A 13,873-nucleotide genomic window follows, 5' to 3' on the forward strand; every position below is an offset into this window, starting at 1 on the left:
CACTCTATTCAGCACAAACAGGGCTACCATAATATGTGTGCAACATGTTTGTATTTTTGAGAGCATAATGTTAATGCATGGTTATTGAAAAATAAAAATCTGAAAATCATCCTGCCTAATCATTCACATAAAACAATACCTTGATTTAAATTTTTGGAAAGGCAATATGCGCGGGGGCGTGAATGATCATGAATAATGATGTGGTTCACACCTAAGACAATGACCTGCATAATGAGCCTTTCATTCAGGTGGGTCACTGAGAGACCACAAGAAAGAATGTGAGGACTTATTTTGTATGCATGCAAATTGTATAATATCCAAGGTAAACATTTCTAGTTACTATTCAGTTGTTCATAGTGGTTCATGTAGGTTGTCTACAAACCGAAAGGTTGGTGGTTCGATCCCCGGTTCCACCTGACCAAGTGTCAAGGTGTCCATGAGCAAGACACCTAACCCCGGCTGCTCCCGACGAGCTGGATGGCGCCTTGCATGGCTGACACCGCCGTCGGTGTATGAATGGGTGAATGTGAGGCAAATATGTAAAGCGCTTTGGTGGCCATTGGGTCTGTGAAAGCTCTATATAAATGCAGTCCATTTATCATTTACCATACTTATTTCAAAGTTAAGGATTCATTAGTTTGATTATAGCATACATTGGAACAAACACTAGAATAACATCTTAGTTGATGAGTTTATTTTTGACAAAACATACTTTATATTTGACATATGAGCAGAAAATGGCGAACAAAAGCTTATTTGATGTGGCAGTAGTCCATTTTACAGTAAAAAACTTTCATATTTCGTCTGTAACATATTGTTTTATTATATATTAGGGCATATAAATTTTAATTTGCAGTTTAATACGTTGCTTATACAAAGACATTTTATTTCAATATATTTCAGTCGATTTTTACTCATCTCAGTATAGCAGTATAGTTTGGTAAAAGCTAAATTATTAGATGTTTTAATGTAAAAATAACATTATTACTAAAGTAAGTGCGAGTGTGAATGAATGGCACAGATGCACGCTGTTTACTACAGCTGTAAAACAGCGCAGATCTGTGCCCTCCATTCATTCACACACATAAACGCGATTCATATTTAAATAGTGTTTTTGCGGTTTACAGACACCATTCCATATCGCGATTAGAACATAGCACTTAAGAATAAATATTCAATCCTCAGCTGGATCTGTTGCTCCTCGAAATGAAACTAAACCAGCACTTCTGAGGTCAATTTTTACTAGGATTATTATTACAATAGTATTATTCCTCACAGCGTCGCAAGACGACGTAAAGTACATGAATCTGATAAATTTGGATGTGTTTTATCGAGCTGATGTGAGATGATCGCCTCAGATCATTTGCGTTTGTGGGCGTGTTCACGTTAGCAGTTAATGAGCTGTAATGAGAACGACTGACATCTCTCTCATTTCATACAGATTACACAAACAGAGAATATTTGTTTTCTATGTGAAAAAATCGAGCAAAACGCACCCCAGAGGCTTAAAAGTATCGACACATTTTTTCATTACACAACTCCTGACACAAATTAATACATAACTGTCACTATAAGTTTCTCAGAATAAAATAGTGGTCAAATAGTGAAACTTGAGTCTTATATCTTTATAATGATGTATAGTTTTGTCAAGGTAATAACATTAAATCTGATAGTAACTTTGAACAATTTAAACCAAGAACGATTCAGTGCCTCGGCGTCCTCGTGAAGGCTAACAGACATACTAAGAGTCTTTTGTCGCTTTAATATTTTTTTGGGTCAGAATAGAGGATACTAAACCAGAACATTATGGTTACCACAGTACCAATCATTGCTCTTTTGGGAGGGAGTCGTGTTCCTTATACACATGGAAAGATTATTTAGGGAACAATTATTTACGATAATTTACACACATGGAAAGATAATTTACGGGACTCAATCTCACATTTAAATGCAGTTGTCAATCCTGAAACTTTATAGTGCTTATGTGGCCTTACATCCAAACAACACATTCTTATACATATATTTTGTAAAGAGAATATCTACAACAAATCACACCTTTCATTTTGGTTGAGTTATTTTTTTTTGTCTGTAGACACACCACTTACCTCAGTATCTCCAATGTACACTTTATATTCTTCAGTCCAGTGCAGAGCAGCTTCACTCCTGAATCCTGTAGATTATTATTGTTCATGTTCAGCTCTTTCAGATTGGTATCTGATCCAAGAACTGTAGCCAGAGCTGAACAGCTTTTGTCTGTTAAGTCACAATTATTTAACCTGCAATATAAATAAATCACATCAAAGAATTGGATGGAACATATAGAATACATTCTCTGTATAAAGATATTAAATATTTTCCATTATTTTTACATTAACAGTAAATATGCAGTGAGGAGGGTGAGCTATACTGACATTACAGGTTAACTAGTATTTTCTATACAGTAGGTAGTCAACCAGAATGCCTATTACCGCCGCGCCAGGCACCGCGGCAAAGTTACCGCGGCAAAAATAAACCAGTCACATTTCAAAGTCATTCGTGAAATGACCGCCAGGTGGCGCAAAGGGACATTTTGCAAAACAGTTGCAATTGCCGCATTTTGAAACGTAAGTGGGGCTAATGTCAATGAACAGTAGGCTAGCCTAAGAATGAAGGCTATGACAATTTCCAAATAAGCCTACAACAAACATGAAAAATCAAAACAAGAGTTATTGACATTTGCTGTACAATAATGAAACAAACAAAGATTTGGTGGAGTTGAAACTGCATGTTATAAAGTAATAATTAACAAACGAAATAAACAAACGATTTTTTAAATAGCCTATTAGGCTACAAGAGATTTGGTTAAATTTTACGAAAGCAAAACGTAATTACGGAAAAGTAAATTTTAAACAGAATATAACATTACATAACATTTTGTGAATCCAAAGTTAGAATAGGCCTATCTCGCAGTTGTATGCAAGATACGATTTGCCAGTGGGAGATTTCCCCCCTCCACAGTAATCAATGCTATACTTCACCAATAGACCATATCAAATAAATATATATATTTTTTTAATGCAACACGCACGTTTAAACAACAAACAATAAAATCAGAACCAGCGTTTCTGCTCCTGTATTGAGAGATAATAGCATGCAGCGCGTTTCAGTTACGATACTGGTTACAGTGGCCTTAAATACATTCACGGCTTTTCAAAATGTCACAAAGCGTTTTGAGATAGTTTTGAACGAAATATTGACGTTCATAATTAAGTATTTTAGCACACCGAGTGGCGCTACGTATTGTTCTAAAATCTGTTTTTTATCTGGCATGTTGAATTAGTGTTCGACAAACGCGGCGGTGCGTTCACTTGAATTTATTTTTCTCATAACAGCTAAAATAACTTAATAGGCAATAGCCTACTCCTAATTTTTGGTCATACAGATAAGATATCATCTTTTAAAACTGTTTAAGCTATTTTATTCATGTAGACCTACAGTCACAATAGGCTCATTACAAAACGTTTTCTGTCGTCTCTGTCTCTGGGAACTGCGCTTCCAAAAAATGCCTAAAGCTTTAAATGTGAATAAATATTATCTGGTTATGTTATCCATATGAAGACAACGAGTCACCGAGGATCTACTCAAACATGTGTATGAGCGCTTCCCAATGAGGAAAGGACAAGAGTGAAAATCTCGATCTAAATAAATGTAGCTAAATAGCCCCTAAATTAAAATGTATAAAACAGATCAAATAATTTAAAACATAATTGTCGAAATTTTGCGATATTGTTTAATTTAAGTGCATAATTATTCTATAAATGCTATTTAGTTTAACATAAGCACGAATAGGCCAAGCCTGTGGTTCGAGATATAGGCCTATTTGAATACAAAATAAAAAAACTTTCAAAAATCCATGGAATTTAATACTGCGTTGAATATTTTGTACATGACAACAAATGAACATGAGTTTGTTTGTATTTCATTTTGCTAGGAAAAAGCAAACTTGGCCTAAACCCAAAATAAATAATTTTAAAAAATCTCTATATATTTACTTGATAATGACAGAAATATTACTACATGTAGCCTTAATGATTTAATTTCCTCATTATCAACACTTTAATAATCCACTTTAAAGTCCCTGTAAACGCAATAAAAAAAAAAATCGAAACACATTATAAATGTTAGAAATGTATTGCTAAAAAATATAACAAAGACTGTGAACTGTGAAATACATCTGTGTACAATTGTGGAGTTAGACCGTTAAACAGTTTTTCACCATTACAATTTTCCGGATTTTTTGGGCGGGTCTAAAACGGGGCTCGATGACGCACTGGAGCCCCTGAGCTCCTGGACACGCCCCTACTCGATCACGCACTGGAGCCCCTGAGGCTGGCCGCTCCCCTAACAATATAAATAGAGCACATTCACATCAGTTTGCCGCTCAATCGCGAGTTACTGTCGGTACTATTATTAGTTACTAGAGCCTACAGTTTGCTAGTTAGCTATGTCTTCGTCACGGAAATGCGTACCACCTGGATGCAATCATGTACAAAACAGATCGGTGTCCTTATTTAAATTTCCTAAAAACGATCACATCAAGAAGAGGTGGATTAATTTTGTGAAGAGCCACCTTGATGGAGAGCTGTGGATCACCACCAAAACCCGCCTCTGTAGTGATCATTTTACACGGGATAGTTTTATAAACTTTCGTCGGAGACAACTGGGATTCACTGATAATCCGATGTTACTGGTGAATGAGGCCGAACCGTCTATCTCCCGCCTCGGCCTCCAGCCTCCCGTCGCGCTGACAACTGGTGCCATCATCGGCAGTGCGTGCCCACTAATGAGTGTAAGTTGCCTTGTGTGCTTATGTTATAATTATTATAATGAACCTAATAAGCAGCTAGGAGCATCCATTCCAGGTGTAGCGCGAGTGGGCGTGGTTTCAGCCCAGCCAGCGGACACGCCCCCAGCGTTTGAGAGCAGAGACTACTGCTCATTTTTTCAAGATTTTGATAGCTTATTTTATGTACTTGCCGGCTTTTTTATCATTCAAATGTGGCTGGGTGGCTAATAACAAATTTTTCTGTGATATGACAAACTCAGAACACATACTTAATTTTGACTTTACAGGGACTTTAATATCAAATGCTTGTCTCAGACGCTCCTCAGAGAGCCTGTGGGGGGTTTGGAGGGGCAGTTCAGGGCTTTATCGTGGGGGTGCAGGACAATAAGGTGTTAATCGCTTCTCTTTCATATGGAGAGTGTATGATAGCCAGCCTAATAAGAAGATTTTATCAGAGAATGTCTAATAAGGGGAGAACGTCCACTCTCAGTAACTTCCGGCTTCTGAACTGGTTGCAGTTCCACTCTTGCTCCATATGAGGGCGCTCACAGGACGAGTGCAGAATGAATGGAGGTCTATGGAGCTTTACCCCTCAAAATCCACTTTTCTCAGGATATAATTTTTTTGTCTAGTAATTTGAATGTTGTATTCGAAAGGAGATGCAAAGAAATTACACATTGCTGGTTGTTAGATTTTTTTATAGTCACTTATTTGCTTTAAAAAGTCTTTTAAAATGTCAATGATGTCATACACATCATACGGCCAGAAATACTGCTTTACGGCAATCCTTCAGTCAATGTGGTGCTTTCGCGCTCTACACTTTCTTTTCTCTCGAGGCATCGACAACACAGCTGACACAGGTAAATACACGTGCTAGAAGAGTTTTTGTTTTGTTGTTTTAAAAGACCACGCCGAAAATACACATACACATTCTGGTCCCACTTGGGATGCCACGATGCCATCAAGCGGTGTCTCTGGACGTAATCAGTCCTTCACTGACCAATCAGCGTTCATTAGCAGAATGTTAGCGTGTTATGGGCAACAACAACTCAACCTGTAAGAAATCGAAAGGACATATAAGTACTCGTTCATTCAACTTTCGACCTATAACCCATGTTGAACTTGCAAAACCTACAATTAAATCTGAGATTTCTCAAAGGCAATCAGGTGAAAGAGACAAATTTAGCAGTCTAGCTCCATAAACTCCCATTCATTTTGCACTCAGGGCGATCGCCCCCCAGTGGAACTCTGGTGGAACTACAACCAAAATTCAGTACAATAGGACTTAAAGGGAGTGGCCAGGCTCTCCGTAGACGGGCTCTGATTTTATCCTAAAGAGCAGGCAAACTTTCTTTCAGGATAAATCTCTCGATGTGTCCAAATGTAGGCCTATTGTTAAATTAGCTGTATTTAAAGGTTTTCATATATAGGCTATATTTTTAATTTGATTTGTTCAATTTTTAGTGTTTTAACATTTTCAACATTTAGAGTTTTAGAATGTTTGAGCAGTGTGTTTGTCAACAATCTGGCATTATCTAAACATGAACTGTTGAGGAAACGCGTTCATGCCAACTACACGAACGTGAGTGAGCAGCAGATACAGAGCTCTTTTATTCTTGATCAGCCTCGTTTTGTTTTAAGGTGAATTCAACAAGGCATTCTGTTTCTTTTAAGCAAAAAAGGCTATAAATTTGTTACAGTTGTTTTTTGTCATTGGTGACACGCAGTGACATACAGTTTTATTAGCTGTATGTTTCTATCCTGAAACATTTAACATTGACAGAGAGCCGACGCGAAAAGAAACTTGCTAAAGAGATCCAGCGCGTCAGCGAGAGAGAGGCAAAGATAACATCTATTCTTAATTTATGCTGTTTTCTACTATTTTCATTTTGTACTGATTTAATTGTAGCCTACACAGCAAAGCTGGAAATTCTTTGGCAATACAAATTTAAAATGTCGGAAGAATAAGATTCTATATTTCTCATTTTTCCTCGCAAAGGGAATAAACACTCAATCCAACCCTGTTTTACATAAATAAATAAACTGTCCTGATTCTTTATTTAAACCTTGAAAAGTATGATAAGGTTATAATTGCATTGTTTTTTATATTGAAAGCAATACTATTTAGTTAGTCTATTATTTTTTGTAGCCAAGTCAACAAAATGTTAAGTGTATTTTCTGAGTTGTTTAATGTAGGCCTATTGATCCGTTTTGAAAAATGATTTCGTTGCTATGGGTATCACTGTCAGTCGTCTCATTTCGTGAATGAATCACACTACAATAATTTAGCAGATTAATTCTATTTAATTCTTAAAATAACAAAGAATGCTAAAACACAACTGCTGCCGACTAACATCGGTTAGCAAGTGCTGACAATGTTTAAATTAAACAATAATTTTGTGTAGGCCTAATTTGTTTCACCGTTATTTTAATTTGTTAGTATATTTTTTAACTGAAACAAACTATAATAGCCTACGTATTAGCTATATAGATGCATAACCTGAGATTATAGAAAAACTGGGCACACAATGTGTTAACGTTTAACCTACTTTGCTTAAATTGGATGCAATAATTGAAGCCTACATTTGTTTCAGTTCTAAATTTGTACTTTAATTTCAGTATTTTGATTTAAGAAGTCGTTTAGCTAAAATGTTTCACTTGAATTTATCAGCTACCAGTTCTCAACATGCCGCGGCAGATTACACAATAGAGAGAATAAACTGACACTTTCAAAGTCTGTGATTGTAGCGTCTCTTAGCGGTAAAAGGCAACAAATACACACCACAATTTTACCGCTGCGGTAAAAGTATTATTCTGGTTGAGTACCAACTGTATCTTAGTATTTTTGAAAAATTTACTAGATAAAACAAACATAAATAGTGTGCTTCGTTCTTTGCTAACCGAAGTTCATATTTTGCTGAAAATATGTGGTATATGATTAAGAATCACTATAGAGCAGTGTAGATAAATGAGATGAGACCAAAACATGACTAATTACATTAAATGACTTACAGAGCTCTTTTGGAGGTTTTGATGACTGCTGATAATCTAATAAAACACTCGTCTGATTTCTTGAATTTCTGAAGCTCAAACTCCTCCAGCTCCTCCTCTGATGTCAACAACACAAAGGCCAAAGCAGACCACTGGGCAGGTGAAAGATCAGCAGATGAGAGGCTTCCTTTGCTGAGGTGGGTCTGAATCTCGTTCACCAGAGTTTGATCGTTCAGTTCATTCAGACAGTAGAACAGATTGATGGATCTCTCTGGAGACAGATCAGATTCTAATTTCTGTTTGATGTACTGAACTATCTCCTTGTTGCTCTGGTCATTGCTGTCTCGATGTGTGAACAGACCTCGTAAGAGTCGTCGAACTATCTTTATGTTGCTCTGGTCATTGTCATCTAGCTGTGTCAATAAACCTCGTAAGAGTCGTCGATTGGACTGGAGTGACAGACCGAGGAGGAATCGAAGGAAAAGGTCCAGGTGTCCATTGTCACTCTCGAGCGCCTTGTCCACTGCAGTCTTGAGCAAATCAATCATGACTTCATTTTTGTTTTTCTGTTGTGCAGAGTCATGAACAAACACACTTTTCTTGTTGATGTCAAGAAACAGATGTGCATAAAGGGCTGCAATAAACTCTTGAATGCTCAAGTGAACAAAGCAGTACATGGTACCAAGAATGATCCCTGTTTCCTCCTTAAAGATCTGAGTACACATGCCTGAGTACACTGATGCCTTATAGACGTCTATACCACAGGCTTCCAGGTCTGATTCATAGAAGATAAGGTTGTTTTCTTCCAGCTGATGAAATGCCAGGTTCCCTAGTGAAAGGATGGCGTCTTTATCCCAGGGAACATCTGGTGTGTATTCTCCATCATACTTTCGTCTGCTCTGCTGGATCTGAAAGCGGAGAAAGTGTGTGTACATTTGTGTCAGAGTCTTGGGAGTGTCTTCAGTGTTTGATTCCTGCAGTGTTTTAGAGGCGTCAGACTGATTGTTTTTCACATAATTTTTTTCCACCTCTAAAATGTTCTGGAGAACAGTGGCTGAAATCCAGCAGAAGACTGGGATGTGGCACATGATAAAGAGACTCTTTGATTGTTTAACATGGTCAATGATTTCATTGGCCATTTCCTTATCTTTGAATCTTTTTCTGAAGTAATCTTCTTTCTGTGCGTCACTGAATCCTCGTATCTCTGTCACACGGTCGATACAGTCAGGAGGAATCTTACTGGCAGCTGCTGGTCTGGTGGTGATCCAGATGAGAGCAGAAGGAAGCAGATTTCCCTTGATGAGGTTCGTCAGGAGAACATCCAGAGAGGCTGGTGACGATACATCAGTCAACGTCTCATTACTCTCAAACTTCAGAGGAAGACGACATTCATCCAATCCATCAAGGATGAACAGCACTTTGAAATTATTCCTTTTTATAAGGTTCAGTCCTTCTGTCTCTGGGAAGCATAGAGTTATAAGACCCATTAAACTTTGTTTTTCTTCCTTGTTTAAATTCATCTCTCTGAATGGAAGAGGAAATATGAAGCTGATATCTTGATTTTCTTTTCCTTCAGCCCAATCCAGAACAAACTTTTGCACAGAGATGGATTTTCCAATGCCAGCGACTCCTTTTGTCAGTACAGTTCTGATCTCCTGATGTTGTTCATGTGCTTCAAACAAATTATTGCATTCAACGGGTATCTCTTGTGCTTCATGATGCCTGGAAGCAACTTCAATCTGTCTGACCTCATGTTCAGTATTGACCTGTTCACTGCCACCCTGAGTGATATAGAGATGTGTGTAGATGTTATTCAGAAGTGTGGAGTCACCCTGCTTTGCAATTCCTTCAAACACACATTGATACTTCTTCTTTAGGCTAAATTTAAGCTGACGAGTGAAGATCAGCTCATCTAAACACAGGAACAACAAACAGACAGTTTTAATCTTAATTTTCTCTCATACATTTATAGGTGTTAATCTGCCAGATGGTCATGAGTCTCTGACCTTTTAGAGTATCAGCAGCTTCATCTTGCTTCATCTCTCTCAGGTAGTGTAGTGTGAGATCAAGAGCTGCTTCTTTAATATTGCATCTGTTCTTATTAAAGTCCTCCACTAAGGATTGTGTGTTCTCGTTTTGTAATATTTTCTTAAACTTTTCCAGCTCATTTTTCAGTAAGGTGATTATTTTGCTCTCAAGATCCTACAAAGCATAATAAAAAATAAAAATAAAAAATATATAAAAAAATAAAATAAAATAAAACCGTACATCTATATTCATAAAAAAATTAAAGTAAAAACACAAACATTAATTAGCTGTAATTATTAATAAATAAAAATAAACTTTTCACATTTCATTCTTATTTTATGGGTTCTTAAAATCAAAAGTAAATAGTCAAAAATAATTAGAAATGACAAAACATGATAAATAATCTATTTTTTATTATAATTATTAAATATTTATAAAAATGTAAGATTTTTTTTTTACCTGGAAGATCCACGGGAGATTCTCTGTGAAATGCTTGTGTTTCCTGTGAGTCTGGAAATCTGAATCTAATGTTTCATATTTAAGCCTGTTAGCAAATAAATTAAAAAAAATCTAAATACTGCATTTCCAGGAAATATATTACCGAAATCTCTAGTAAATGATTTTAGCAAAATATACTCTAGTAAATATTTGAACTATACAGCTTTATGCTAATTATTCATTGATACACTTTCTAACACAGTCTGTGCCCAAAAATAAGAAACGCATGAAATACCCTTTGGTTGGTGATGGTGTTTCCTCACTGAAGTTTGGTTGGTCACCACCTTTTGAACAGTCACTCTTCACAGACACAGAGCTGGACACATGTGAACTTGAACTATCACGGATGAAACAAAGAACGGAGAGAAAAAACACTTCACTACAGGAGATACTTCAGTCCCATTTTAAGAGGACATTTAATGTTACAAATGGTAATTAAATACAGTATAGTTGTGTATTTGTCCCTCTCATGACTGGATCGATGGTTTATTGACTTTCCAATGTCGTTGCCGTTGATAATAGGAGTAAGCAAGTTTAGAACGCGTACAAACAGAGTCCATGGAGACGGATGTAGATACAAACAAATGTCTTTCTTTATTACTTGTGCTCCATTAAACATGATCTCAAAACTTGTCTAAAACTTCTTGTGGCCTTTCCTCATACGTACACACAAAGCCATACCTTGTGGACAGCATAAGAAATCCACCTTGCGAGTCACTCTGCTGTGCGGTCAAAAAACGGTGTGCTTCCCAATTACCAACGCACACACTTGTTGCTCAGGTGCTCTAATTATACACAGCCACAGCGCCATCCAGTGAACGCAAAAATTTACCATCCAACAAATGGCTCCTACAGATGGATTTATTCATGTTTGGTTGCATGATATTTTCTGGTAAATGTATCCCCCTAGTGGCGTTCTGTGTAATTGTGTTACTGGAAAGAAGCTCCAGACTGAGTTCAGTAAAAAGGAAATCAGACTAGCGGACATTGTTTTCTGTGAATTATAGTTGTATTTAGTTAAGTCTCGTCCCATTGTGTAGAAATTATAACTCTATAATGTAAAAAATATAAAGATACCTTTTGATAGATGTCTTTTTCTCACTGAAGTTCGGTAGGTCATCATGCTTTGAACAGTCACTCCTCACAGACACAGAGCTTGACACATGTGAGCCTGATCTTTCACTAATAACAAATAGAGACAAGAAAAAAAAATATTACAGAAGTTCATCGGTGTCTGATAACGGCACAAACTCTCTATAGTCCTTTACAGACGGAATGCTGACGAAGCATTTGCACAATCATTACTGTGAACTTAGAATTTTTTACATACATTTTAATTTTAAAAATCAATGTAAATTTAGCCTATAACACTACTTTAGTACAGCAATGTAACACTACTGCTGAAGGAGAGGCAGAAAATATTGATTTAGACTGTAAATATTAATTTTCCTTTTCAGATTTAAGATGTTTATCATCTACCGGCCACAAAACAATGATATTTTATGCTATTTTTTAATTAAGAAGTTCTGCAAAGCATTTGCAAATAAACAATGCTTAGTTCTTCACAGGAAGAATCTAAAACTTCAGTAGTTTAGAATGATTGTGTGAAAACAGACGCAGTCTTACCTCTGTTTCTCTGAGAGACTCATCTTTCCTCGCTCCTCTGACATACCGCAGCTAAACTAACATTGAAAACAGATCAGCACTGGTTTGTGGAAACAATCAGTCGTTCAGTTTGACCTGGAGATGGCAATATATGTTCCTGAGATTAATAACATGGCAGTCATTCAAGATAATAATGAAGAATGTAAAGTTAGCAACAACAACAAACACTATAACATAAAGTGAGTCATGGCTCTAAATGTAGTAGTGAATAGACATTTACACTGTGTTAAAATCATTGAGTGGGAAAATTAACCCAGTTTGTTACATTCTCTATTGCGGTTTAGTATCATTTTACAATCATATGTAATGTTTTATTAATTGTCGATTCTTTTGTCGATCATTATTTCAAACTCACAGTATATTTAATCATTTTCAAATGCTCCCCTCAATACGTTTAACATTCATTCAGGGTTTTATATTTAATATTGACAGTAGAAAAATTAGAAAATGTCTCCTTTTTCATTTAAAAAAAAAGAAAACAAATGCAGCTTGCTTTTTCGTTCAGGGGTAGAGAAATGCAATACCAAATAGGACCACATGGAGATGCCAACAGACACTATACCAGCTGCCTTATGCTTTCTGTACACCTAAAGACTTTGAAAAGATTTAGAAAAGACTTTATAAGATTATCAGCTCACATCTAAAGACTTGGGTTCACAATTTTTAGTCTCAGACTAAAGACTTGCGATAATATCAAACATGTTTGATATGAAAGACTAGAGAAAGACTGGCATAAATCGGGTCGCCGACTGCAGATTATCACCTCACATTTAACGATCGAGACGACGGGAGCGCGCCAAGACTCCAGTAAGATTCCTAAAGACTGCCGGTCTTTAGTCTGGGACTGTGAAAATCCTTTGGTGTACACCCGGCATTAACCTTACAGCATACAGATACAGATCCATTAAGAATTATTAAACACAGAAACATACAAATTAAATATAAAACATTTTGTAAATGGCGACCTGAAGGCGGCTCGAGATCATCAGTGAACAGTTCCTCTGTCAGAGTCAGTGTTTGTGTCTGTGCTTGGAGTGACGTCTGATGTCCATATGTACATAAATACCACTGAGCCTTGCAAACACCTAAAACACACGCACCAGAAATGGCACCATACTGAAATGTGCTCGTGGAAAAGCTTTCAGAGCAGCGAGAGCGCACATATGTAACCGGTCCTACTCAACCTTGTCCGAGCGGTATTCGAACCGAGACTCCAGGATGGGAACTGGGCGCGCTAACAAGGATGCTATAGACCACAGTGAGATTTACACGCACAGCCTACGTTACACAAACACGGCTTGTTTCACATTAATAATAATGGACTGGAACTTGCCTGTATGCCATTGTAAGAATTTTTACCTTGATTACATTCCCATCCATCAAAACTTTACTGGTGAGATACTTGTTTGCTTTAATCAACCCATACAGACTAGTCCTGACTTCAGCAGTGGCTCGTTTGGGCTGATAGAGAACATTGCCCATTTCGGACAAGATTTGAGGACGCTGATTGGCTACATTTATGTCATTATCTTTATATAACCACAGTAAGAATCCGTACAGCTATTCTGCAGCGCGGGACTGAGGAACTGAAGATGGCACGGTTTGATCTTCGCTGACTAATCGAGAAAGGGGCGTTTCATTCACCGCCCCCGTACAGAGATCGAATATTCAAGCCATTTTCTCCTTTTTATACTTTCGATTAAAGGGTAACTAAACACTAAAACAACTTTTTTTAGTTAAAGGGATAGTTCACCCAAAAATGTAAACTCTGTCAGTATTGACTCACCCTCATGTTGTTCCAACCCCGTAAGACCTTCGTTCATCTTCGGATCACAAATTAAGATATTTGTGATGAAATCTGAGAGT

General features: G+C 37.0%; 2 protein-coding genes across 2 annotated transcripts in view; one reads left to right on the forward strand and one right to left on the reverse strand.

Moving 5' to 3' along the window:
• LOC143730783 (NACHT, LRR and PYD domains-containing protein 3-like) overlaps positions 1-12,077 on the reverse strand; it is a 39,292-nt gene extending 27,215 nt beyond the window's left edge. Inside the window, exons 1-8 of the mRNA XM_077221368.1 lie at positions 11,969-12,077; positions 11,420-11,524; positions 11,100-11,117; positions 10,578-10,679; positions 10,304-10,388; positions 9,823-10,018; positions 7,838-9,728; positions 2,106-2,276 (exon numbers count right to left, since the gene is read on the reverse strand). Coding sequence (XP_077077483.1) covers positions 2,106-2,276; positions 7,838-9,728; positions 9,823-10,018; positions 10,304-10,388; positions 10,578-10,679; positions 11,100-11,117; positions 11,420-11,524; positions 11,969-12,012 — 2,612 coding nt within the window. The 5' untranslated portion in view covers positions 12,013-12,077. The remainder of the gene's footprint in view (positions 1-2,105; positions 2,277-7,837; positions 9,729-9,822; positions 10,019-10,303; positions 10,389-10,577; positions 10,680-11,099; positions 11,118-11,419; positions 11,525-11,968) is intronic.
• LOC143730774 (uncharacterized) overlaps positions 1-13,873 on the forward strand; it is a 251,597-nt gene that overhangs the window by 62,942 nt on the left and 174,782 nt on the right. The window lies entirely within an intron of this gene.

This window comes from Siphateles boraxobius, unplaced genomic scaffold (genome assembly GCF_051911475.1).
Source record: "Siphateles boraxobius isolate OS27281-9 unplaced genomic scaffold, OSU_SipBor_1 81, whole genome shotgun sequence".
Classification (NCBI taxonomy): Eukaryota; Metazoa; Chordata; class Actinopteri; order Cypriniformes; family Leuciscidae; genus Siphateles; species Siphateles boraxobius.